Raw genomic sequence first — 27,735 nt, 5'->3', positions numbered from 1 at the left:
TTGCAGGCACCACTGAGGATTCCTCCTAACTTGGGTAATGCTACAGTTCTATTTGGAATCTTTTTTGTGAAATGTGGTCTATCCATAGGTTTCTGCCTTCCAAAGGGAGATTTCATTCCATGACTGTCTGAGGAAATTTAACTGTGGACCAAACATAAGCAGCACTTACTCCAGCCTTGGACGTATGACCTTTCATGGCCAGGAGAAATAACCCAAGTCTCTGTGCCCTCACAATCTTGAATGCCTTTGCTTGCTTCACTGGTACCTTATCCAATATTCTTAGTGCCATTAACAAAACTGGATAAGAACTCAGGACTTTACCACAAAACTTTCTGCCAATGCCCCACAAATCTTGCCTGTGGTTTCCCAAATTCTTTGATTCTCCACTACATACCCTTTCTCTTCTGCTCAAAGCCCCCAAATAACACTTAGTCCCATTTGTGTAGAAATGCATCTTTCCTAGTTTTTCCCCTACCTCTTCATACAGTACCTATTTCCTTGTGTTAACTGAGGTTCAGTCATAATACCTACAACAGCATCAGACAACACCTTCTGTCTTCATTTTGCTACAACCTGGAGGCAAAAGAAATGTGTCACTCTGGGAGCGTAGCAATGAAGGGAAAAGACCCTCATGGACAACAGCAATGAGGCATGGGGTCACAGGCACATGGTCTATAACTGAAACACAAATATAAAAACAAAAGCTTAGGAAATACCCCTTGTACACATGTCTTCTTTTATAACCAGTAGGGGTGGTTGATGAAGTGACAGAACCAACAGTCCATTCTCCACAAATGGCTGATGGCAGAACAAGCCCTGGCTAAGCGCCTCAACCTATTCTCCGGTGGTTCATTATTATGAGACAGTGATCCACCATCACCAGGCCCTACGCTCTAAGTTCTTTTCCAAAAACGGTTTAAAAAAAGAAGTTACGCCATTAAAAATTCTGAGTTATACTGGTAGGCAATAGATACAGCACTTAAACATGCAGCCTCTAGAGCCAAAGCAACCCGAGTTAAAATCACGTCTTAGCTGCTTCCTGCGTACAACCAGTCAAAGATATTTTCCGTTCCGAAGTTTTCTGATAGCCTGCCTGCCAACATCCTCCGCCGCCCCGCCCCCTCACCAACACGAAACACTTGGAGCCCATAGGCTGCACGAGAGCAGGTAGGGGTCTCTTCTGCGTTTACCTCCCCATCTCCTCAGCTATGTAGGCGCCTTGACGTTGAGCGCCCCCATTCTCTAGGCTGCCGCGACTGTCTTTCCTCATGTCGCCCCGAAAGTTCACAGCTTTTGCAAAAAAATAAAACGCACGCCGCTGGGGCGGGGCCAAGCGTTTCCCTCCCGCAACAGGGCGGAACTAAAATGAAAATGCCACGGTTGTTTATCATATGACTTCCCTGTTACCATGGTAAAGCCGCCGCCGCCTCATTATTGTGGTCGACAATTACTTGCGTTAGCCTAAGAATAAAATGAGTAATACGGAATTCTGCATACTAAAAGCCTTCAAATCAGCCGAGCTCCAGCTCAGAACCAAGTTATTCTCAGGCGGGAGCCCAGCGCGGAGGAAGCGGGGGGAGCAGCACTCTCGTGGATGTAACAAGTGCGGGCTGTGACGGAATAACGCCGGGGGAGGGACCCTGCGTCCCTCTGGCCCAGGAGTTTCCGGCTCACGCGCCGTACGGAAGCTTGTTCGGCGCTGGGCTCACGCGCCGTACGGAAGTGTGCTCTGGCGCACCGGAAGCCGCTGGAAGAGAGCGATGGCGGGTTTGACTGTGAGAGACCCTGCGGTGGATCGTTCTCTACGTTCGGTGTTTGGTGAGAGGAATTCGGTGGAGCCAAGCATCGGGGAGGGACAGAAAAAGACAGGGATCGGCGAGGAATGCCCCCCTGCACCTCAGAGATCGCCGCGGGAGCTGGTTATGGGTCGGGCTTGCAGCTCGACCTGCCTATCCCATAGGGCGGCCAGCCTGGTGGACTCGTGGGCAAAGTGATGCTCCCCTTCCCCCGAGGTTTCGCAGCCTTTTCACGATGTGGCTGATGAAGTTAAACCAGCGTTCAGCTTATATGCGTTTCTCGCTTCATGAGCTTCAATTATTATCCAGAAGCGAGGGCTCATGACAACTGTCCCGTACTACTTCTCACCCCCTGTCCCAGAATACAGGTTGTGTGCTGAGGGTATAGATCCTTGTGTCCACTTCCCGCCCTCTCATAAGGGCTTTCATCCTCTGCTTTTTACCCGTTACATTTTAGTTCGTCGTTAGTGGTAGCGACTACCCGGCGTCTTAAGGTGGATTGTAAATAAATGAATGAATGAACGACTAAGACCTCATCGAAGAAATTTTAAAGAGGATGGAGTCTATTCTGAGTAATCTTTAAAGCCAAAATAAGTTGTTTATTTTAAATTATGTGTGGTGATTTTAAAGCATCTTTTGGAAAGAACATGACAAAACAGTTCAGAATAATTTTTTTTTTACGGAAGTATAGTTGATTGACAACAATTTTTAAACATCCTCCAGTACATTCATGGTCATTCTCCTTTGAGTGCGTGTATATGCAGAAATACGGACATATGAGCCGGCTTTAAAAATTATAATATTGACATTTTTAGTAGTTATTGATAAGACTTAAACACCTTCAGGTAAATACTAATGCCTAAGTATTTATTTTCACCATAGTTAAGGAGAATCTAACACATGTCAGTTAAGTCTGAAAACTGATACTTAGGAGTGCCTACACCTTTTGTGTTTAGTCTAAGTGGTTTATTTCTCTTGTAAATAAAGTCAGCAGACAGGATTGAAATCTTGTCTAAGGGAGTACGGTGGAACCAAGATTGGAGAAACAGTGTATTTGAACCAGTTGTTATATTTTATTTTTTTAAAACATCTTTATTGCTTTACAATGGCGTGTTAGTTTCTGCTTTATAACAAAGTGAATCAGTTATACATATACATATGTTCCCATATCTCTTCCCTCTCATGTCTCCCTCCCTCCCATCCTCCCTATCCCAGCCCTCTAGGCGGTCACAAACCACCTAGCTGATCTCCCTGTGCTAAGTTGTTACATTTTCAGTGATATATGTAGATACTTTCTCACTAAAGATCTAGGTTACAAACTCAGAATTTTGATATGTTATCTATTTTCTTCCTTAGTGGGGAACATTCCATATGAGGCTACTGAAGAGCAATTAAAGGACATCTTTTCTGAGGTTGGACCTGTTGTTAGTTTCAGGTGAGAGCCCCTTTTACCACTTGGTGGAAGTTTCTTTAAAATCACCACAAATTTGGCCCTTAGTAATAATGACAAGCCTTTTACAGGTGAGTTTTCACATGCATTCTTCTTGTTTGTTTGTAACAGCTTTATTGAGATGTAATTCACATACCATACAATTCACATTCATTTTTACTAAAAGATACATTTTTTTCACTTAAAAAGATGTGTAAAAAGTATTTCAGTGAGACAGAGTGGTAAGGTTATTTGTCTTACGGTAGATCAAATTAGAACTTGGCAATGTTAGTGGGAACCCTGTGTGTAAGTAACATTTGTGCCTGACACTTGGTTCTGCTCTTCAGGTTGGTATATGATAGGGAGACAGGAAAGCCAAAAGGTTATGGCTTCTGTGAATACCAAGACCAGGAGACAGCACTTAGTGCCATGCGAAACCTAAATGGGCGTGAATTCAGTGGGAGAGCACTTCGAGTGGACAATGCTGCCAGCGAAAAGAACAAAGAAGAGCTGAAGAGTGAGTATAAACCCAAGCTGTGTGCAACGTGAGTTAGTAAAGATGTAACAATGAAGATTTTCCACTTAATGATATGTTTTAGCATCTGCTGAAATGGTTTTCAGCCACACAGCTTCTTTACCTGACCCACCTGAGGTGCCTGTATTAGGGAAGAGTGTATCTTTGAGAAATAAGGTAAAGTTGACTTAAGTCCTTCGATTGCCAAGGAGTTGATTTACAGTTGAAGATGAATTACAGGTTTACCACACCATTAGTTATGTTAACTATGTTAGTGTTTGCCACTCCTGTAATTATGTTGCCAGATGTGTAACTGATGGGGATACCGAGGCATTCTCATGGCTTTTTTCATGAGGTAATAAATCCAGAAATTCCATTTTGAAATTAGAATTTTTTTCTATTTGAAACTTTTGCTTCTGAAATGACTTGTGAAAGGAAATGGATATCCCTAGTCCCTAATTTATGTTAACATTGTTTACCTATACAATCCTGGTCTCAGCTTTCCTTTGAGAGTAGAAAATATACTTTGTCACTTTCCTCCACAGAAATAAAAGACTTGCAAGTCACTTATTTCTTTTCTTTTCTTTTTTAAAATATTTATTTATCTTTAGTTGCTTTGGGTCTTCATTGCTGCGCATGGGCTTTCTCCAGTTGCATTGAGCGGGGGCTACTCTTTGTTGCAGTGCACAGGCTCCTCATTGTGGTGGCTTCTCTTGTTGTGGAGCACAGGCTCTAGGCACATGGGCTTCGGTAGTTGTGGCACGTGGGCTCAGTAGTTGTGGCACACGGGCTTAGCTGCTCTGTGGCATGTGGGATCTTCCCAGACCAGGGATTGAACCCATGTCTCCTGCATTGGCAGGTGGATTCTTAACCACTGCGCCACCAGGGAAGTCCTGCAAGTCACTTATTTCTAAGCTCCAGAAAATTTAAAGTTATCAACAGGTCCTTAGAGCAACCCTGGAAAGTAGATACTTGAAATGATTTAGCTCTTTAATTTGCCTCCTTAATGTTTCTGTACTTTTTTCCCAATCAGGCCTTGGCACTGGTGCCCCTGTCATTGAGTCACCTTATGGAGAGACGATCAGTCCTGAGGATGCCCCTGAGTCCATTAGCAAAGCAGTTGCCAGTCTTCCACCAGAGCAGATGTTTGAGCTGATGAAACAAATGAAAGTAAGAGGAGGCATTAGGTTATGGAAAATCATAGCATATCAACTCTTCAAGGAGTCATTGATGTTAATGGAAATTAACATTGAGTTAATGGAAATGATTTCCTGAGCTCCAATAGAAAGTGTGCCTGTTGACCAACATTTCTTGCACCTTCAGTATTCCATATGTGCACAGTGTATTCTATATTTCGTACAAAGAGCTTTCCATTTTTTGTATACAAACACACCTACACAATCTGGCAGGGTTTTTGTGGCCCATAGATATCAAATGTAGATGTTTAAATGTGGCTTTTTTCCTAAATGGTGGTATTATGGTATTTGAAATGCCTCTTCCTTCTCTTGCCTGCCATGACCAAGATTTTGTGTGCTATGTAAAAACTGATAATAGCTTTAAAAGCCTCTTGAATATTACATTTCTCAGATGGGAATAGCTCTAAATCACTGTCAATTTCTGAGTAATAAGTTTTGAACCTGTTGATGAGTCTGTTTATCTTCACAGCTCTGTGTCCAGAATAGTCCTCAGGAAGCACGGAACATGTTGCTTCAGAACCCTCAACTGGCTTATGCTTTGCTACAAGCCCAGGTAGTGATGAGAATTGTGGATCCAGAAATTGCCTTGGTGAGTGCTTCTGGTTCTTTTATGGAAATGCTAGGGTAAACCTTGAGTGGGGTAGAAACAGACAGCTCATAGACTTGTCTTTTCACTTTTTAGAAAATTCTGCATCGCCAGACAAATATCCCAACACTGATTGCGGGCAACCCTCAGGCAGTCCACAGCGCCGGACCTGGCTCAGGATCCAATGTGTCGATGAACCAGCAGAATCCTCAGGCCCCTCAGGCCCAGTCTTTGGTAGGACTTTATCCCTTAACATTTTTTAACTGCCTTGAAAATGTCATTTTCAGTTTAGGAGGATATAGTGGAAGAAGAATGGTGAGCAGCCAGAGATGATAATTTCAGTTTCCAGGCATAAAAGCAGTTAACAGGGTTGCAGAGTACAATGACATCTGAATGAATACAGATTTAGTGCCAAGTTTGTAAAACAGAGATCCTTCCTTTATGCCCTTTTTTTAAAGCTGATTTTGTGTGTACGTGCATGTGTGGCACTGTGGTTGGCACTTTGTTATTCCATATGCATTATCTCATTTAATACTTAGAGCGGTTGTATGAGGTCAGTGCTCTTCTTATCTCCATTCTTACTGATAAAAAAAAGTAAAGCTTATTTTCCAAGTGCGACACAAAACCCTGAAGCCATGAAAAATTGGTATATTTGAAAACTGAAAAATTTCTGAACAGAGAAAAAGAAATAAACACCAAAGACAAATGACAAGTTGGGAAAAAGTATTTGCCACACACGTGATGGACAGCAGGCTGATTACCTAAGGGCCATTAGTCATATTCAAGAATGTTTATTGCCACATTTTAATAGTGAAAAATTGGAAACATCCTAAATGTACAGCAATGGAAGAATGGAGAAAATGTGGTATATTTATCCAATGAAATACTCTACAACAGTTAAACTACATGTGTCACCGTGAATGACTTTCAAAAATGTAGTTTCATATAGCAGTTAAGATGAACTAGGATACATGGTGTCAACACAGGTAACTCAAAAGCACAATGCCATACAGAAGTGAAAATAAGTGAATGTGGAAATATTTCCAAAATACAGGATGTATGTGTCTGTATATATCCCAAGAACATGTTGAGTGAGTTGCAAAGAATACGTTTAGTATGTAATGGTTTACATAAAATTTCGAAACATCTATAAGAATTCTTAAGTGGTTGTCTAAGAAGGGGATACAGGATGCAATGGGGAAGACCATACAGGAGATTTCAACTATATATGTGATTTGTTTCCTAAGCTGTGTGGTTATTTTATTCTCTATACAACTTATATGTCTGAAATTTTTTATATTAAAAAACACCTCCTATAAATTAGTAAGAAAATTACCAATAACCCAGTAGAAAACTATGCAATGGACATGAACAGTTCATAAGAATGGAAATACAAATATATATTAAATATATGAAAAGTATTCAACCTCAAAATAAGATAAATGTGAATGAAGTACAGTAAGCTATCATTTTTCACCTGTTAGATGGGCAGAGGTAAGCAATTTGGACGGCTCATACAAAAGTTATGGTGAGGGTCAGCAAACATCTTCTAAATGGCCAAATAGTAAATATTTTTTGGCTTTGCAGGCCGTGGAATTTGTCTTAACTACTCAACTCTGCCATTGGAGTGTGAAATGAACCACAGACAGTACATAAACAAATGTGCATGATTGTGTTCCAGTGAAACTATTTATGAAACCAAGCAGTGAGCCAGATTTGGCCCATGGGTCATAGTTTACCATCCCCTGCTCTGATTCAATAAATACTTTTTCAGAAATAGAAAGGAAATAAATAAAGGTCCAGAGAGGTTAACTGCTCCAAAAATAACAATCTAAGTGGCAAATCCAGGATCTGAACCTGGTTCTGTCTGACATCATAACCTGTTTTCTCTTAACCACTTCGCTATACAGTTTCCTATTTTCTATTCTAGAGTTTTGTTTGTGTTCTCTGAGAAGATAACGTGATTTTTAAAATATTTATATATATCTTAGTTTTTATTTTTCTATTCCAAGGGACTGCTCAGTTCTTTTGGGAATACACAAATGAAAACATAACATTCCCTTTTCCTCCAGGAGCTTTAATGTAGCATTAGAAAAATTTTACATCCCCCTCCCAACTAGAATTATTTCTGAGGACAGTGATGAGAAAAGATTGGTCAAAGAAAAAATGTAGACTACCAGCAGTTCTGGTTTCTTTTTTTTTTTTTTAGAGTCCTCATTTCTTCTTGCGTTCAAGACACTTTTTAAAAAAACTTTTACTGCCAGGCCCTCGTCTCTAAGTCAACAAATAGGTGCTATATATGGCCTCACCACACAGATAAGACTTGTCAATCTCTGCTTTTATAATATGGTCTGTCGTAATCGTGTTCTGTGTAACCAGGCTCATTGCATGTATTGCAGCTTCTGTTCAAAGTGTGTTATAAATCTAATGCTGCATGAGACGTGCTGTCAGAAAAGGGTATTTGGTAGAATATTTGGGGGTGTCAATTTGAAGAGTTCTTTTAGGTCATAGACTTTGTGTGTTGAGTCTTCACAGAGGCATATACATACTCTGGTTTTTCTCTTGGTCAGAGTGGAATGCATGTCAATGGCGCACCTCCTCTGATGCAAGCTTCTCTGCAGGCTGGAGTTGCAGCACCAGGGCAGATACCAGCCACTGTAACAGGACCTGGGCCTGGTTCCTTAGCTCCTGGAGGTAAGTTTTTGTCTAGAATTTTCACCATTTTGGTATTTTGCTAGAGTTTTGTTATAGCAAATGGCATAGTGTAACCAAATTATTACGTGGCAACGAGATCTTGGTATTAAACTAATGTATAGCTAGGCAGTATATATCCTAGGTGGAAGAAGTAGTTGATTTCTTATATACACATCCTATATGTCTGATTATGAGAGCAGAGGAAAGAACAGTAAATTGAAAAAGTACAGTAAAATTCCAAGTTAACAAGGGGAAAAATAGAATGAATGGAAACTAGACCAAGCCAGCAAATATAGAGAAAAGGAAATGACATTGTGAAGTAAGTAATAATAAACATAGAGTTAAGATAGAAGGAATAAAATCTCATATAGTCATTATTCTGCTAAATGTGAATGGACTGAATTCTCCCACTAAAAGCCAGACTGTCAGATTAGGTTAAAAAGTACATGCAGAAAAAAAACCAGAAGCAAAATGCCTGGTTACATTTGTTATTATATGTAACAAACATAACATTGGATTTCATGAAATATAATTAGACCAAACAACAAAAGGAAAAAAGAATTCTAAAAACTAATATGTTCACTAAAATTGTGTATATAGGAATTAATATTACGCTTGTAGCTTTTTGTCATTTAACAATCATAACTTTAAAAGTTATGGGTGAAATAGGTGATTCCCCATATAAAACACCAGTATGAACATATGATGTGTATCAGTATTTAAAGTTTTTTACACAACAAACTCACTTCTTGTTAATTTATCTAATCTGGGTTAGATTGACTACAACACAACTAATAGGCAATAATTTGGCCTTAAATTGTTCTGGTTTATAGAGAAATAGGTTTAAAGAGCTAAGTTGACAGGGAATGGGAGAAGGGATTTTCAAATAAATTTCAACAAACTCACGATTTTCACTTATCCTATAGAGTTACCATTAAACTTAAATTATCTTTCATTGAAAGAAATAGATTCTGTGTTTTATACATTTTTTTGTGTGTTATAGGTACCTAGCTTACCTTAAAATATCACAAGTTGTAATGTGGTCCTACTACACATGACAAGTGTGCAACCCATGACATATGCAGCTCATTACATGAGTTGAAAAACACCCAAACTGGTCTATACCCTGTTCAGTGAGACAAGTACATGTCATGCACTTGGATGTCACAGCAATGTCAAGTTGCTATAAAAGTGTCTACTCTCCATTTCTGTAGTTAACAGTCACAAACTGTTAACATACAGTGTGGATCACTGTCATCTGTAGACAAAAAATAAGTAAGGATGTTGAGAAATAAAATAATGGAATCAGTAAGTTTGATTTAATATGGAAAGGGAGTCTTATATCTTTTGATTGGAGAATATACTCCCCCCCATTAAAAAAATGACCATGTACTTAGCCATAAAATAAAAACAAATTTTAAAATGTAGAGATTTGGGGCTTCCCTGGTGGCGCAGTGGTTAAGAGTCTGCCTGCCAATGCAGGGGACACGGGTTCGTGCTCCGGTCTGGGAAGATCCCACATGCCGTGGAGCGGCTAGGCCTGTGAGCCATGGCCGCTGAGCCTGCGCGTCCAAAGCCTGCGCTCCGCAATGGGAGAGGCCACAACAGTGAGAGGCCCGCGTACAGAAAAAAAAAAAAAAGAGAGATTTTACAGGCTGCATTCTCTGATTATAAGCCAATAAAGTTAGAAATAAATAATTAAAAGGTGACTGGAAAAAACCTTTACTTGTAAAGTTAAGGAACATATTCTTGGTAATCCTTGAATTAAAGAGGAAATAAAAAGAAATTTATAAATTATCTAAAAGACAACAAAAAGTAGTACACTTCATACAAAAAAGTGCAGGAAATAGTGAAAGCAGTACTTAAACGAAAATGAATACCCTTAAGTGCCTTATTAAAGAATAAAGGAACTCTGCTAGTTCTAAAGTATTAGAAAAATAATTTTAAAAAAAACCGAGGTACCAAGAAGAGGGAATTAATAAATATAAAAGTTGAAAGTAAGTGTAAAAGGAATTTAAATAATTGAATTTTCAAGTGATATTTTTATGCATTTATAGCATTTATAGTTCTGAAGTTATTGAAACTTAAAACTTCACTGCAATTTTTGAGATACCCTGTATGAAGCTCTTTGGCAGTTGATGAGAAGGGGGAACAAACTAGTATAAAAGTAGGCAAAGAAAATGAGTAGGCACTTCATAGAAGAGCACATCATAGAAGAGCAAATCCAAGTGGCAACAAAGACATTCATTTATATTCAGGGGATTTCAAATTAAATAACGAGATTTCACTTTACTTAAACCCATCATACTAGCAAAAGTTTCAGAGATGACACTTAATTTTGGTGGGGAGAGTGGTAGTATACATTGCTGGTGGAAATGTGAACTTTTTAAGCCTTTTAAGAAAGTAGTCTCACATTAAAAATTCATATACACTTTGACCCACCAATTCCACTTCTGGGAAGCTAGTCCATATAGATAAAAGTGCCATTATGTGATAGTGTAGTATGATAAATTACCCATATTGCCTTCTGCCCTTGCTTTCCTCAGATTCTAAATTTTTGTATTGTTTTGATGAGTGGTCTGAATAAATCATAGAATGTTATGGCTAGAAGAGAGCTTTGAAATCATTTAGACCTCAAATGTTAGTGTGCATTAACATCACCTGAAGGGCTTATTAAAACACAAATTGCTGGTCTCCACACCCAGACTTTCCATTTCAGCAGGTCTGAGGTAGGGCTCTGAGCTTTGCAGTTCTGACGAGTCTCTGGTGATGCTGACGCTGCTGGTCTGGAGAACCACATTCTGAGAAAACAATGTTCAGATAAACTCGTTCACTTTACAGATGAGGAAGCCTGAGGGTATGTTAATTTTATCAAATCAGTTGTTCAAAATGACAATTACTTAGTAGCATTGGTAGGGCTAGCACAGACTCAGGTTCTTAATTCATGGCTCTTTGGTGCCTGGCATGTTAAATGGGATATGAGAATGTGACATGTATTGTACTTGGATATTTTAGGTGAGTATTAATGAACTGCAAACAGTTCAGTTTGTCTTTTCTCCCTACTCGCAGCATGTATTGTTCCTTTGAGGAAAACAGAATTATTGCTACATGGGAAGGACCAGACAAGGACATATGGTACATGTTTAGTCTTTGTATAGCAATCATAGCCCTGCTGGTTAGAGTAGACCTGTCATTCTCAACACTATTAGACCCAGTGGCTCCTTTTTGTAACATACCTTGCAGTGACCCTTTACTATCCCGAAATGAAATGCACAGGTGACATAGCATACTTAACATGGCTTCCAAAAAAAATCAGTATAGTTACCCTAACTGTAATATAAAGGAGAAGTAAAAGGAAATTAATTTATAGTAAAAGAATATTATAAATACGCAAGTATTCAAGCACAACTACACTAGAGAACAATAAATAGCAGTTAGATGCTTGCACCAATACTATAAAAGTAAAAGACAGACCCAGGTATGTTGTTTTGGCAATTCAGATACCACAAGGACTGTTGACATTGATGATGTGATTTTCTGAATGGTGAAAATGAAAACTCTTGGTAAAGTTCTTAACAAAACTGTAGCAGGGTAACTGAGGACATGGGAAAAGACGTGACCCAAGAGTCGGCTCACCTAACAAGCTGGGTGCATGAGAATGTTTCAGGACTGCAAGCAGTACTGATTGCTCTGGGCACTGATCCATGCATGTCCTTGGTATAATCGGGAACATAAGAAAGTAAGGAGATGCATTGCTTAGATGTTCAAGGACGACACAGCCTGTGCTAAAAAGAACCTTTTTGTTTTGGATAAAACTTAAATAAATACGCTATAGTGGACTGAGGGCTTTGCTGTTTTGCCTGAGCGAGCAGCAGCCCTCTACCACTGTGCTTTAATGCATACATCTCGTGTGTTGGACTCATTTTCGTCCCTGCCTGAACAACTACAACACAAAACAAGATACAATACCCATAATTTACTCAGTAATTGCATTCTTGGAAGATTCAATATGTGTGTGTGTGTGTGTGTGTGTGTGTGTGTAAAAACTGGGCAAAGAAGTGCTTTGTTTACAAATAAAACAGACAAGATTTAAGTTCAGATGACTATAAAAAGGTTTTCATTTGTGTGAATGTTTAGCAAGACGTTTGAAAGTTTTGCAAGACAGGGTAATCCTTGATTTTGCAGAACTGTCTCATACGTTGCAGGACATCTAGTATCCTGTTGGCTTCTCATAAAATGACAGGCGTGCCCCCACAAATCTTTGTCACAACTGCAACAGTATACCCACCCATTTACAAAGTACGCTGGGAACAGTAGTGCCTCCTGTGGGAGGAGGTACGTGGGTAAGTGCCGTTGTTCTGTATTACAGAACTCCCTGCCAAGGTTTTGGTAACCAGTGAGGTTATGAATTCTTCTTTAACTCACTTTTCTGTCACCAAAGGCTAAAGTACAGTAACAAACTCCATCTTCTGTATAACTGCATTGTTTAGTGGTAGTTATGATCTTCCTTTATAGGTTTCTGCTTGTGGGGCAGAAAGGAAATTTGTTAACTCAGCCACTGTCCAGATTTTTCCCTACTGTCCTATTCTGTTTTTTTTTTTTTCTGCCCTTTATCTTCTAGGAGGAATGCAGGCCCAGGTTGGAATGCCAGGAAGTGGACCAGTGTCCATGGAGCGGGGACAAGGTAAATAAATATTAATGTCCGATTAATGTGGACTAGACATGGAAATGTTCTATATCTGCACTATCTGATATGGCAGCCACTAACCACATGTGGCTATTCAAATATTAAATTAATTAAATTGAATTAAATTGAAATTAGGTAAAATGTAAAACTCAGTTCCTTATTCACAGTAGCCACATTCTGAGTGCTCAGTAGCCGCATGTGGCTAGTGGATACCATACTGGATATTGCAGATATAGAACACTTCCATCATTGCAGAAAATTCTGTTGGGCAGCACTGTCTCGACTTCTATCTAGTGATTCAGAGCCCAGCTCTACAAGAATTGATGATGAAGCAAATGGATCCTTTGTTTCTATTTAATTTATGTTGCCTTTTCCTGATAGTTTAATGCCTCTACTTACATGTTCTCACTCCCTCTATGGGGATCTGAGTAAGGAATTGTAATTATGACCATGTAATATGTGACTGGGTATGTGGAAGACTAAATTTAAACCCCAGAGAAAACTGGGAGGGGGTCAAAGGTCTGTGAAGCCTGCTTGGTAAGTGTATGTTATACTGTAGCAGTAACACTGGATACCACAGTGGCAGCCGCTCCAAAATGTCCACGTTATTTCTCTATGTTACTGGAGTTTGAAGAAAAGAAAATGCAGTGATTCGGTTGAAACCAACATCAGGAAGAGAGAGAGTGAGAAAACTGAAGGAACTAACGATAAAACTGAGCGCATCCTATAGGCCATGCACTTTAATTGTCATAAACAACCTTGTGAGTTAGGTGGCAGCACCTCAGTTTTCAGGGGAAGAGCTGGAAGCTCAGAGTTCTGAGTTACTTCCTCAAGGGGACATGGTAAGTAAATGCTGGTATCTGAGTCATGTGGCCTGGGCTTGGTGCATCCGTCTTCTTTTCCGGCTAATAAGTGGCAGAGCTAAGATTCCAAAGTCTCTGACTCTGAAATCTATCCTCTTTCTGTCAATCACACTGCTTCTGTTTCCTTCCAATGTCTTCTGTTCTTATTCATTGTGTCCTTGTGATGAGAAAGAACTGCTTTGGACAAGTGTAGGGAAGCTTAAGTTACTTCTTATTAGCATATGATCTATAAGTAAAACCCATTAAAAATTTTTTTAATTTATTTTTTTTGGCCACACCATGTGGCTTGCAGGATCTTAGTTCCCCAACCAGGGATTGAACCTGGGCCACGGCAGTGAAAGTGCTGAGTCCTAACCACTGGACTGCCAGGGAATTCCCCAAAACCCATTTTTTTTAAAGCAAAATACTAAGATATAGGCCTATGCACTGTACTCCTTGTCTATGGTTTGTATACTGATATTGGTTGCTAAAGTGACTGAGCTAATAATATTGTCAGGCAATTAACAGTGGAACAAGCTCTTTGTCCAGACACCTCATCTGAGCAGACCATGCTGTTATGCTGTTGTGCCCCACCCCCCTCGGCTGCTATCAGTAGATCTTGTATGTGCCCCAAAGTATTTTTGCAGTAGTGTGAAGGAATTAGAAGTTTCAGTCATACCTCTACCTCTCCCCCAGCCATCAATAAATCAAACTTTGTTTAATACACACTTCCACAAGACATCTTCCTTGATACAGTTATCTTCACCTTTCTGGTCAAAAGTTAAAGAGAAATGACTTGAGTTTTGAAGGTATTTCAAGGATGTCTTCATGAAGAGACAAAATGAGACTTTTCTTTTATACTTTTCCTTTAGTACCCAGCAGAGGAAGCAAGAATCTTTCATTTGTACCCAGTTTGTCATTCTTTTCCTGCAATCCATGCTTCTTTTACACATTTGTAATGTTGAAAAGAGACAGTGAGATGTTTAAGAAGAGACTTCTTCTTGCCTTCTGCCACCTTTGTTTAGTGTTGGCACCCTTGTCATCTTATTAGCCTTTATTTGCTGATGTCATGATGTTTGTTTATCAAAAACTTACAGTGGCAGAGTACTTCTTGAGGAGTAATATTCTCTTTCTTTGTCTAAAGTTCATTCACTGCATTTCCCCATTTGATAGCAGAAATTTTTGTGCTTTAAATTATGACAAAAATAATACTGTGCCACTTCTGTTAATGGGCTTTTCCAGAATAAATCTTGCCTTCCAGATTCAGCACAACTTCTTTCATTTTTTGCTTATGAAAATATGTTTACCTTCTTTGCCTAACTGGAGTTTCAGAAGCATCCTTTTTATATTTTGTTTCTCTTTTTCATACTATTATAAGATTTAAGGGGAATCCCAGTAGGAGAGGTGTAAATTGAAAGTGGCTGGTTATTCCTGCCCAAATAAAATCAGTGGCCCACAGGTTTTACCTTAGGAAGCAATCTCATCAAAGCAGAACAGTTTCGGATCCCAAAGAAGCTCATAGTTTAGGAAGATTTTGTAGCCCAGGGCAAGCTAATGAACTCTTGGCTCTTTAACTTATATGTGTAAATCTCCAGCGTCTGTGTGCCTCTGCGTGTGTGTGCAAGCTATTTTAAGTGTCTGTTCTTTCTCCTTTTGAACTTACTGCTCACCTAGGAACCCTACAGCACTCGCCCGTGGGACCCACCGGGCCTGCGTCAATTGAGCGAGTTCAAGGTACCCATTGTATCTGCGGGTTTCCTTTTGCTTGTGGTGTTCAGGGTGGGACGTTGAGAGGTCAAGGGCTGCTGGGCAGTCATCCTCACGTTCGGAACCCAAAAGGGTAGTGTTTTGGGTTTTTGTTTTTTCATTTTTTCCTTTTGGGGCCACAAGCCTAAGATTGACCTCTTCACACAGGGCAGAGAACATGGATGATATGGGCATCTGTCTGAGGTTGTACTCCTTCCCTACTGGTGTCAGGAGGCTTGGATGGAATAGCAGTCTGTAAGGAAACAGCAGGTTCTTGCAGAGCCATGGCAGTGTTCACATATGCCAAGGCCCTTCCTCTCTTTTGTGACTCTGGTCCTTGAACTAAGACTGATTATAAGCAAAACCAGGAGCCTAAGTTTCTTCAGGTTGCAGTGCTAGGCCTTGGCAGGTTGCTCTCCAGTTTGTTCTTTACATAATTCCATCCATACCTCTGACATGGAACAGATTCTGCCTACACCCTGCTTCTGTTCTTGAGCTGCAAGAGAAGTCTGTTGTGGTGAGGTTTCACCCACTCTAAGGGGTCTGAACTATGTTGTCAGTGGTATATAGAGTCATTTCTTCTTGCCTTACATGTCCTTCACAGCAGTATCTCCCCGTTTGTTTCCTTGTCAGTGCCAATGCAAGACCCCAGAGCAGCTATGCAGCGTGGGCCCTTGCCTGCCAACGTCCCAACTCCTCGAGGTCTGTTGGGAGACGCTCCAAATGACCCACGCGGAGGCACTTTACTTTCTGTAACTGGAGAGGTAGAGCCTAGGTAAGCACTGACACAGAAGGAAAAGATTGAAGGAATCAGAATTTCCCCTTGCTTTGAGAACAAAGTCTTTTCATACCAGTTGTGCCTGTTTGCTTACTTCAAAAGATAAATAAATATTCACGGCCACTGTCCAAGATGAAGTACTTCCTGGGCAGAACTATGTAGTTGAGTATGTCATTTTGAACTAACCATTGCTACTCCATCCTCAGAAACTGGAAATTCTAGCACACATATCTAAACAGGAAAAACTTATATTGCTTATTGTTAGTAGTAATACTAATAATAGCAATAATAATAATAATTGGTATTAGTGGGGATTATGCCTCTCAATCTGCTCTGAGTACTTTACAGAGATCATCTCACTAAATCCACACAACAGCCCTGTGAGATTGATACTAATATCGGTCCCATGTTACAGATGAAGAAACTGAGGCTTATAAAAGTTAAGCAAATGTGCCCAAGATCACACAGCTAATAAATGATAGAGCCTAGATTTGAACCAATACAGTAACCCATGTTCTTAAGCACCCTACTGCATATTCATTATATATAATGGATATCCATTCATTCCTCCTTAGTTTGAGTGCCCTGACCAAATACAAAATTCTAGAATACATGGATTTACATCTCGATAGCTTTCCTTTGACCTGTTTTGTGTTATTCTCTTAGCATTTGTAGACTGATGTTTACATCAGCTCTTTATCTAATTTTACTGATCTTCTGGTTGACACTTTTTTCTTATTGTTTTGTTCTGTTTTAAAATATAACATTTTTTTCTCCATCTCTAGAGGTTACCTGGGACCACCCCATCAGGGTCCGCCCATGCACCATGTCCCTGGCCATGACAGCCGTGGCCCACCCCCACATGAGATACGAGGAGGGCCATTAGCTGAGCCCAGACCTCTAATGGCAGAGCCAAGAGGACCCATGCTAGATCAGAGGGGTCCACCACTGGATGGCAGAGGTGAGGGGAAACCACGTCACAAGGCTGACTGGTAGTTGTGGGCTCATGTTGAACGTGCTGTCTTAGGCTCCAATCTGGGATACAGAATGTTTATTTGATTGTTGGTTATTATTGCAGTAAAGGTGGGTAGCTACCCAATGGTTTTCTTGCAACTTTTTATAGGTGGAAGAGATCCCCGAGGCATAGATGCACGAGGGATGGAGGCACGAGCCATGGAGGCAAGAGGATTAGATGCTAGAGGATTGGAGGCCCGTGCGATGGAGGCCCGTGCAATGGAGGCTCGTGCGATGGAGGCCCGTGCGATGGAGGCCCGTGCAATGGAAGTCAGAGGAATGGATGCCAGAAGCATGGATACAAGGGGCCCAGTCCCAGGCCCTAGAGGCCCTATACCTAGTGGAATCCAGGGTCCCAGTCCAATTAACATGGGGACAGTTGGCCCCCAGGGATCCAGACAGGTATATGTAACACTCACTTCTCACTTGTATGTGAAATCTTGATCTATTCAGGAATTGATTATTGAGGCTGATTATTACTGCTTTCTGATTTGGGTTGTTTTCTCAGCTTTTGGGGGAAGATTAGAATCTCCCTTTAGTTTCTGTGTTCCTTAGTGTGGTGGTTTTCTGACTACCAGGATTATAGTCCAGAAGTGTAACCTTGTCCCACAATTTCAAATTCCATTCAGAGCAGAATCCCTGATTAGAATCTAGGCATGGATAATTTGAAAAATCTCCCCCAAATGATTCTAATGTATAACCCTAAGAACCATTGCATTAGAGCATATGAAGAGCTATTAGTGGTCATTTAGCTGATCTTAGGTTTGCAGAAATCTATTTTAATTTACTTTCATCACATAGCCTAAAGTGAACAGTGGAGTTGAAAGGCAATTTACTAATGCTTGTCTTAAAAGCTGTGCAACTAAATTCTTATCTTTTCTTTCTCTTTATTTGGCTTTCTCCAGCTATGTGTAATGGTGGTCTATGATTGTCTATGTGTTCTTATCTCCATCCTTTTTACCCTCCAGTTGGTTGTGGGGAGGTAGTACATGTGTATCTTCCCTCTGAGTTTGGTCTGTTTTGTTTTCTTTTTCCGCTAACACCTTCGTTTCACTCTAGCCCTTCCACCCTCATTTTTCCTCAATGTGACTTCCTCCTTCCTCTATGTACTTCTTTATCTCTTCTCTCTTCCATATGCTTCTGTGCCTTACTTCCCCTTGTGTGTGTGTGTATGCACAAGAGAGAGAACTGTATTGTCAGAGCTGGAATGGAACATGTCAGTCACCCAGTTCTCTCATTTTATAGGTTTGGAAACTGAGACCCAAGAATTCAGGTGACTTATCCAAATTCACACAACTAAAAAGTGGCAGAGCAAGGAATAGAACCCACTATTTTTTCCGCTATGCTACTCTGTCTTGTTATCTGCACGTTGTATATGTATGTCTATCCCTCCTCTTTAATATGAAATATGAATATGTTGCTTTCTGGTATGTGTAGAAAAAAACTGTTTTCTATTGTTTTTCAAGTTTCACTTTTAAAAAATGTGTTTGTGGGCTTTGATTTTTATCATACCCTCTATGGTCAGTAGCCTCATAATAAAAATGGGTTTTATGCTTTCAGTCAGTCATTCAACAAATATTTATTGAGCACCTACTATGTACCAGACAGAGCTATAGGTACTGGGGATATAGCAGTGTGAACAAAACGAAGTCCTGCCTCCATGGAGCTTATAGTCTACTGGGGAGATAAATAACTGCGTGATGTCCTTATATAGTTCTGTCAATAATTCTTTGGAGAAAGATGTCGAAAATAATGGTTGGAAGACCATTTATCAATAATTTCTTGTTCCTTTATCTGCTAGTACTCGAACTCATTACTCTAATATTACGTTTATTATAGTTTTCATTAGTAGATTCTATAAAGCCAATTAGATCTGAGGTAGAGAAAATAAAAACTTTATATTCAAACTTTTAAAAAATTGTTTAATATGTTTACGTATAAATAAATATCTAAAATACATTCACTCGTACAAAAGATATACAGTAAGAACCTCACTTCCTCCTCATACCTGTCTCCCTTGTGACCCCCAACTCCTATAGATAATCACTTTTATTATAATGTATCTTTCTAGCAAATAAGAATATATATTCTTATTTTTGAAAATATGAATATACATGTATTCTTACTTTTTCCTCCTTTCACTGTTCTGCACCTTGTTTTTTAACCTAACAATATGTCCTTAACTCATAATTTTAAATCAAATTTTAAAATTAACTTCAGTCCACCTAGTTGGAAACTTGTTGGTAAAAGGCTTATTACTAGGGTGATTATATAACTTACTATCCAAACAGGGACACATTTGAGAGTGCTGTTAGTAATTACTGTGGGGCAGAAGCTTAAACCGGGACTGTCTTAGCAAACCTGGTTATGTGGTCAGCTGTATTATTACTTGAGAGCCTAGAACAGGCTCTTCTGGAAACTTTAAATGGCCATTATTAAATGGTTAGATCACATTATAGTACCTCAAATTAGTATTTACTGAAGCTTCAAAAAGTTTGTTCTCATAGAGTTTTCAGGTCTGTAACAGCTCATTAAGGTCCAGACTGGTCTCCGGATTCAGTATTGATAAAGAACAGAAAGTGATAATATTCTAGCAATCTGTACAAAGCTGTACTAATGCTTCATGTCTCTGGTGTCTTTGGGAAATTAGTTAATGCATCCAAATGAATGTTCCAGATAATAGAATTATTCAACCAAGTTTTTAAACTATTTTAATGAAAAATCATTTATAAAGTATACTATGCTTCCTTCTCTTCTTAAACAGGATACAAAAAATTATTTTCATCATTTTTGATTACTCAAGGTCATCATTAAATGTACCCATTATTGTATAGGCTATAATAGAAAGCATAGCATCTCCTGTTTTGGTTTCTGGTATCCTTCACTGTCAGGTTGTCACCTGGCTCTTCACATTGCTGTCATGATATCTGCTCCTAATGGTTCATCCACATTTCTTTCATGCTTTGCTGCTTCTCGTCTGCTGGGGAAGCAGGTAACATGTTTGTTAACAATTTGTATTTAATAAGAGTACCACCTAAGCTCTGGGTGAATGCCTGAGTGTGAACATAAACCCAGCATAGGGACCTTTTAACAGTTATTCTAGGTGCTCTGAGGCCTTTTCCTTATGTTCTGGTTGTCTTCCAAAACATTGAACCCATCAAAGGTCTTAAGTACCAGTAAGCATGATATAACTGCACTTTGTTAACTCAGGTCAGTTGTGTTTCTTGGTCTGTATTTAACAGAAAGCAACTGCTGCATATTCTCTGAGGAAAGTTATAAAAAGCAAATGTTGGGCTAATAGTAGTCCTTTCCCTGGAGGCCTTCCTATCTCCTTTCTGCCTCTGCCATTATGATCACCTCTGCCTTACTTGTGGGATAGGGCCTGTATCTGATTGAACTAGAGGTAGGCGGTATCCCTGTGAATGTAGCTTCCCCAGTGGACCAGCATACGTTATTCTAGAATCTGTCGGTTTTCGTTTCTGTTTCCACTGAGTGCTAGTTTCTAGAATGCTCCCAGTTTCCCCTGTGCTTATGTGGCTGAATTTTGCTTGATTCGATGGTATCCACTTGTGCCGTGTGATACTTGTTGATGATGCTGGAGCTATTGTAAGAAATTTGTCAACTTGCTAGTTGATCTCTGGCTAAACCCTGCCTTCTGCTGATGTTAAGAGTAGGAGATGATCTTCAGAGTCATTAATTTGCTTTTTTAACTCATATCCACAATCAGATATTTTTTCACATTGCTGTTATTACTGGCTTCTGGTTACCTAAATGAGAAGTACCGAAAATCTCTCCTCATCTCTCTCTGTGCACATAGGTCCCAGTCATGCAGGGAGCGGGCATGCAAGGAGCGAGCATTCAGGGTGGAGGCCAGCCTGGTGGCTTTAGTCCTGGCCAGAACCAAGTCACTCCGCAGGACCATGAGAAGGTAAGTAATGCTGTCCAGCTGCCTCCATATGCACGAGTCTTTTGGAGTCCTCTTTTCACAGTCACCATGTGGAGGTCCTGGGTCTTCAGAGTCCCTTTGGAAGTGGTGTTTTTACTCTTAGAACTCTTCATGATCTTGCCACCTGAAAATCTGTGGGCTTGGTCCTAAAATTCTTAAATGGATGTATGTGAATGGCAGCTTATCTTACATTTCAACTCATCTGCCAGTAGATTTTTTGTGTGCAGCCCTGATTGACCTAGAAATCCAAATCCCTTTCTTCCTCCCTTTTTTACCTTATCCCTAAAAACAATAGCAGATTCCCCATGAGCATATCTTTCTGTTTCTATATTTGACCATTGTAGGGAACTCATATCTGATGGAAAGGCTAAAACTTGTGAAAAGGAGGAACTTTTTTTAAAATTTATTTTATTTTTGGCTGCATTGGGACTTCGTTGCTGTGCGCGGGCTTTCTCTAGTTGCGCGAGCGAAGGCTACTCTTCATTGCAGTGTGCGGGCTTCTCATAGCAGTGGCTTCTCTTGTTGCGGAACACGGGCTCTAGGTGCGTGGGCTTCAGTAGTTGTGGCACACAGGCTCAGTAGTTGTGGCTCACGGGCTCTAGAGCACAGACTCAGTAGTTGTGGTGCATGGGCTTAGTTGCTCTGCAGCATGTGGGATCTTCCTGGACCAGGGCTCAAACCCATGGTCTCTGTATTGGCAGGCGGATTCTTAACCACTGTGCCACCAGGGAAGTCCCAGGAGAAGCTTTTAAAGCAGGATTAAAAACTGTAGACTTCCCAGGGCTCACAGGTGTCACCTTAGTCTGTAAGAATTTGGGGTTCATGAAGGTGTCTGTTTTGAGTCTTCTGATCTTAGGCATTGTACTTGTGTTTTTCTTTCTTTTTTTTTTTTTTTTTTTTTTTTTGCGATACGCGGGCCTCCCACTGCCGCGGCCTCTCCCGTCACGGAGCACACAGGCCCCGGACACGCAGGCCCAGCGGCCACGGCTCATGGGCCCAGCCGCTCCGCGGCGTGCGGGATGACCCCGGACCGGGCCACCAACCCACGTCCCCTGCATCGGCAGGCGGACTCCCAGCCACTGCGCCACCAGGGAAGCCCCTGTGCTTGTGTTTTTCATTGTGCCTTTTCTCACCAGGTGGTTTTGGTTTTTTCTTTGGTTTGATTTGGTTTTTATTTTTCTTGGCCTGCTGTTTTCTGTGTGTGAACTATCCTTCCTCTATCCTTCCTTTTTGCACAGAAGCTGGTGGTGTTTTTTTAGCTGCCATCATTAAAACTCACTACCTTTGTTTCCTCTGCACAGGCTGCTTTGATCATGCAGGTTCTTCAACTAACTGCAGACCAGATCGCCATGCTGCCTCCTGAGCAGAGGCAGAGTATCCTGATCTTAAAGGAACAAATACAGAAATCTACTGGAGCACCTTAAAAGGTGAGCAGACTTACCCTGCCTGAGTCAGACAAGCTTCTCGTGCATTTGGGATATATACTTTCAAGCTTAACCAACAAGACTCTCCAAGGCCTTCACTCCTCTTGGCTAGACCCTTCACCCTTTAGTAGCTCAGTCCCTATCATGACAGGGGAAGGCAATAGGCATTTGTTCAGTTATTGAATGGATTGTAATCTAACTTAACCTTTCTTTCCTAATGACAAAAGTGACATATGATCAATTTAACCAAATTAATCAAATACAGAAATGTAGAAAGTTCAGGGTAAAATCTCTGCCCTCTCAATCTCATTCCCTAGATATAACCCCTAAATATAGTCGGATCGTATATTCCTCCAGAATCAGTTGTTATTTTATTCCAAAATAAAATAGCATAAATAAAATAAAATATTTCCCCATCAAAATGAAGAAAATACAAACCATTTCAATAAAACGTATAAGCATTCAGTTTCCAGTATTTATTTTACATTGAATACTTTGAGGTTAAACTACTACAGCACATAATTTAAGGTAGTGAATGTCCACCATCGCCATCAGTCCCTGTACATTTTAGAGGTTGCTGTACACTGCTGCCCTTATTTTTCTTGCTCATCAGTCAGGTAAAAAGGAACATAGTCATGTGACCTAACTTGATTACATGTATTGGTGTTTCTTTTTAAAGAATTTTTCCCCAACATCTTGTATTTCATAAACAATTCTGCTTTCTAAGAACAGTTTAAAATGTACATTGTCCCAATATCAGTTGGAATATCACATTTTGAATTTCTGCTTTTTATTCCATCTTTATTATAATTCCCATCCATGTATTATCATATGACAGTGAACTCATTTACACTAACTAGCAGTCTTTACTAAATATATTGTATTTTAATCCATATTTGTAATGTTGTTAAAACATCCAAACTGGAAATACGCATTATATCTGTATCTAGACTTTAAATGACTGAACTTTAATGGGAAGCTGTCATAGATGGATGGAGTAGACTTTCAGTATGACCAGCACTTTTAGTCCAGATACCCAAGGCATTCTATTTTCTTCAGTAAAAGTATAGACTATTATAGACCTATAAAAGTATAGACCTGTTATATTCAGAGGAATAGATATATAAAAAAATTATTCCTCTCTTTTACTTTTTCTAATTTATTTATGCCAGAGAAGGCATCCCCTACAATGTGAGGAAATTATGTTTTGGGATAGTAGAGGTAAAAATGTTTCTGAAAGTTCTTTCATTGTGTATTCTTGCTTGTAAGATATCTCATTTTAAAGCCTTGCACATAAACCACAGGGCACGGTTTTTTGTTTTATCTTTTATTTTGAAATAATTAAAAATTCACAGGAAGTTGGGAAAGTACAACAAAGAGCCTCGTGTACCCTTCCCCTAGCTTCCTGCAATGATAACATCTTGGGAAGCTGTTGTACACATACCTTTTTGGTTTATAGTGCAAAAGGAAGAAATTGACTTTGGTACCTTACCGTTAACTAGACTACAGACCTTATTCACCTTTTACCATTTTTACTAAACCTGCATTAATGTGTGTGTGTGTGTGTGTGTACGCACACGTAGTTCTGTGCAGTTCTGTGGATGTAGTTCTATGCAGGGAAGGTTTTAATGTGTATTTGCTGGTATTTGTGCATACTGTAGCTGAGATGTTGGCTCTCCCTCCGTCCTATACCTTGCTCATTGTGATCCAGCTCTGCTGTCACTGACAGGCTTATGTACCATTACCATCAGGTCAGTGGTTCTCAACCAGAGGCAGTTTTGCCCCCTACACGACATTTGGAAATGTCTGGAGACATTTTTGGTTATCACAGCTTTAGGGGGTATGGTGTGCTACTGGCTTTCAGTGGGTGGAGAACCGAGATACTGCTAAACATCCTGTAATGCACAGGATATCCCCCAATAACAAAGAGTTCTCTGGCCCTAAATGTCAGTAGTGTTGAGGTTGAGAAACTCCACTGTAAGGGATGATTACTTTGGGGAAGCGAGAGGCAGACACCTTAGGGATCTGTCCCTGGTGATTTGCTCATATGTGTAGCCTCCCTCCCCCACCTTTAAATTCTTTTTCCTGATGTTTGGGGAAGAGAACTTTGTCTCCACTTCTGATGGCTTTCTCCCTACTTTTCCTTACAGGTTTTCAAAACTACCTGGCAACAAATCTGGAAGTTAATTCCATAACTTTGTTGAAATGTTGCAAAAAGATGGATACTGCATCCTAACCCTTGAATGACTCAAATTGGTGCCAGGTGGAGGACTCCCATCACCTTCTCTCAGAACAAAATCAGTTCATTCTGTTGTCTTAGTTTGTATGTTTTCTGTGACTTGAAATAAACTTTGAACACAATTTTAGTATACTGCAAATCGATATACATGACCTTTTTGCTTTTAAAAGGCTGAACACCAAGGGTGAAACCTTACATGTGTTTTCTACCCTTACTGCAGTATTGTACTTTAATATTATGTTGCCATAGCTCTGTTTTTCCTTTTAAGTTAACCATTTATTCTTCTTAATGATATTTGAGAATTTCTCAGAAACAGTGTTTTCTGGAACTTAGTTTTTGCTTAGTTTGCTTCCAACAGGAATAATATTTGCCCTTTGAGAGCTTGCTAGAACTTCTGAGTCTACTGGGAGACAATAGCATGTGCTTAGAGCTGTAAAATGGTCAGAAGGCCAACAATGCAAAGAGCCTACCTAGGAGAGCAGTGTATTTAGTTTAGAAAAATCCAAATATCAAAATGTATTTTTTGGTCAGTACCAAGTCTCTTCACACGCATAGTTTAGAGTTAAGACAAAAATGATGTATGATCACTGGTTTGAGTGTGTCAACAACACAAGAGACTGTTGACATTTTCTTGTCTGTTTTAAAACTCTTCAGTCTGGGTAGTCAACCTTAAAAGTTAAGAAAGCCACTAATTTTTCACATGTTCAAGGTGAAATAAACACTGAACAGAAATCAAACAAACAAAATACATTTCATCCTGCCTTCTAAATAATTACTAACCTACAGCCCTACCCAGTAACCAAATTTATTCTGGGAAACTAAAACATAGAAACTCTAAAACTTTACATTTTTCTCATTTATTTTAAGAGGACCAAATGTAGAGCATAAGCTGTCAGATTGCCCATTAGGCCTGCGCCTGCCTGCTTCCTTTCAAATAGGTGTGAACATAATCAGTGCCACTGGCTCTAACCTATTGCTCTTCCAGCCTAGTATTCTCTCTCTCATAGTGGCATTAAGGAGAAACATGATTTCTCTCCATCAGGCCAACCTCAAGAGGTTAAGAGGTGCCTTAATAATTAGTAAAGTTCCACTGGAACTACTCCTGAGCCTATTTATGTTCTCAGAGTCCTAGCCTCTGGGTTAGGATTATGGTCAAGTGAATTAAAAGCCTGCCATAGGCTTAGAGAATGTAATAGCATATTGCTTACCTGTGAAGCAAAAGAATGCAAAGATAATCAACTTTATGAGAGACATTAAAATTGAGGGATTTTCTACTCTGATATGTAAACATTTACTGCAACAAAAATTTGCTGAATAAGATACTTGATATTACAACCTAGGGAGAAAAACTTGCTCAAAACAGCTGAGGAGCTTTCTGGGTATCTTGCTCATCCCCAGTTCAGGCTTAGATGTTGATTATGTGTAGGACTTATTATCATTACCTTTTCTGCCTACTTCCATGAACATTCTAGGCCTTGATATGTTGATTTTAGCAGCAGTCATATCTTGAAGTGTCAGTACATTTAGACATTAAGACCAATAGTACAGCCTTTCTCCTTAGGAACTCATTATAAGTTTCAAGAACACTAAGATTCCAAATCAACCTCACTGAAGATCAAATTATAATTTGGTCAGCAGTTGTCTAGTAGGAACCATATCATCAAGGTTCCATTGTGCATGTTCCTAAAGCCTTATTAAATTTAAATTAGCTGAAATCCGGGAAATTGGTAACAGCAGGGGTATCCCAATCTATTCCCATGGAAACATCCATTAGTATTTTTTCCTGATGTCCAGTTAATAAATGAAACACAATTAGCTACCATGAGTTCATGACCTATGTTTATTTTGTTCAAACTAGTGACTGAAAAAATTGGTTTTACTAATCTTTCAAGTCATGTAGGTTTCTGGATAATTAGAAACAATCATTTATTCATTTTTGCTCACTTAATGGTAGAGAAATAGGTGCTATAATGTTGATTCAGTAAAAACATCCTTGTAAATCCAGTGATTTTGAATTGTCTTCGGGCACAACAAAATGTGGATTACTTTTCCTCTTTTAAGGGCCCCGATCTTCTTTCCTTCTACTGTTTCAGTGTGACTGCTGACATCCCAGAGCCAGGAGGATGGAAGAAATAAAAAGCATTTCTATAGGAGAAAGAAAAGGCATTTTGCTGATGCCATTAGGTGAATGATTCCTTAATGAATAGGTATGTACGAGCCAAAAAATGTCAAAATTTTAAATTATCTTTAAGACTAGACATTAATAAACCCCCTTGATAAAAATGGCAATAAAGAGTCCTTGTTGACTAAATAATCATCCTAAGATGGAGTTCAAGTTTTCACAATTATTTCCAACAGAACAATGCAAGCTAATGACAACATAACTGACTTTCAATTATAATACAATTTCAATTATGGTTAGCATACTTCCAAGATTTTCTTTCCCAAATGGAGAGCCTAGGTAAAGTAACAAAAGATTTATTCATTAAGCAAAGAAGAAAATCCTTCATTTTTTGACAAGCAAAAATAAGTAAAGCATAAATTGCTGTTCACACTGGATAACACCATGTTTAACAGTAAGAATGTACATAATGTTATATAGGGATTGGGTTCTTGGTAATTCTATGTTCGTTGTTTTACTATTTATGCTTATTATTATGTTTTGTCATTCTTTAATAAATTTTTATTTTAAAAAATCACCCTACTTAGAAATCTTCTTTGCAGGTGGGAGGGAGAGGAAAATGTGGCCCACAGTCCAGGAGACAGTAACACTTGGAATCAACAAAATCACCTGGGGTTAAATTGTGTAACTGTCAACCACGTCTCCTATCAAGGCTTGCTTCA

General features: G+C 39.5%; 1 protein-coding gene across 5 annotated transcripts; it reads left to right on the top strand.

Moving 5' to 3' along the window:
* Window positions 1-1,737: 1,737 nt before the first annotated feature.
* Window positions 1,738-27,590, top strand: CSTF2 (cleavage stimulation factor subunit 2). 5 transcript variants are annotated; one of them, XM_081222435.1, is made up of 16 exons: window positions 1,738-1,818; window positions 3,153-3,231; window positions 3,573-3,742; window positions 4,773-4,909; window positions 5,405-5,524; window positions 5,618-5,755; window positions 8,092-8,215; window positions 11,285-11,350; window positions 12,837-12,899; window positions 15,419-15,478; window positions 16,124-16,265; window positions 17,054-17,229; window positions 17,392-17,684; window positions 21,100-21,210; window positions 22,530-22,655; window positions 24,803-27,590. In XM_081222435.1, the coding sequence occupies exons 1-15, from the start codon at window positions 1,761-1,763 to the stop codon at window positions 22,650-22,652; spliced, it is 1,860 nt and encodes a 619-aa protein (XP_081078561.1). In that variant the 5' UTR covers window positions 1,738-1,760; the 3' UTR covers window positions 22,653-22,655; window positions 24,803-27,590. The 5 variants fall into 5 exon arrangements, with proteins under 5 accessions (XP_081078561.1, XP_081078563.1, XP_081078562.1 ...); XM_081222437.1 differs by lacking the exon at window positions 11,285-11,350; XM_081222436.1 differs by lacking the exon at window positions 15,419-15,478.
* Window positions 27,591-27,735: the final 145 nt, after the last annotated feature.

This window comes from Mesoplodon bidens (genome assembly GCF_964165515.1).
Source record: "Mesoplodon bidens genome assembly, chromosome: X".
NCBI classification, from domain to species: domain Eukaryota; kingdom Metazoa; phylum Chordata; class Mammalia; order Artiodactyla; family Ziphiidae; genus Mesoplodon; species Mesoplodon bidens.
The sequence above is the reverse complement of the archived record's forward strand: the minus strand, read 5'-3'. Positions and strand labels throughout refer to the sequence as shown.

Excerpts from the sequence above, each read along its gene's own strand:
- CSTF2 (XM_081222435.1), top strand. The coding sequence starts at position 1,761 with ATGGCGGGTTTGACTGTGAGAGACCCTGCGGTGGATCGTTCTCTACGT. Across the intron at positions 5,756-8,091 it reads CCCCTCAGGCCCAGTCTTTG|AGTGGAATGCATGTCAATGG; the intron begins GTAGGACTTTAT and ends TCTCTTGGTCAG. Across the intron at positions 17,230-17,391 it reads TCCACCACTGGATGGCAGAG|GTGGAAGAGATCCCCGAGGC; the intron begins GTGAGGGGAAAC and ends AACTTTTTATAG.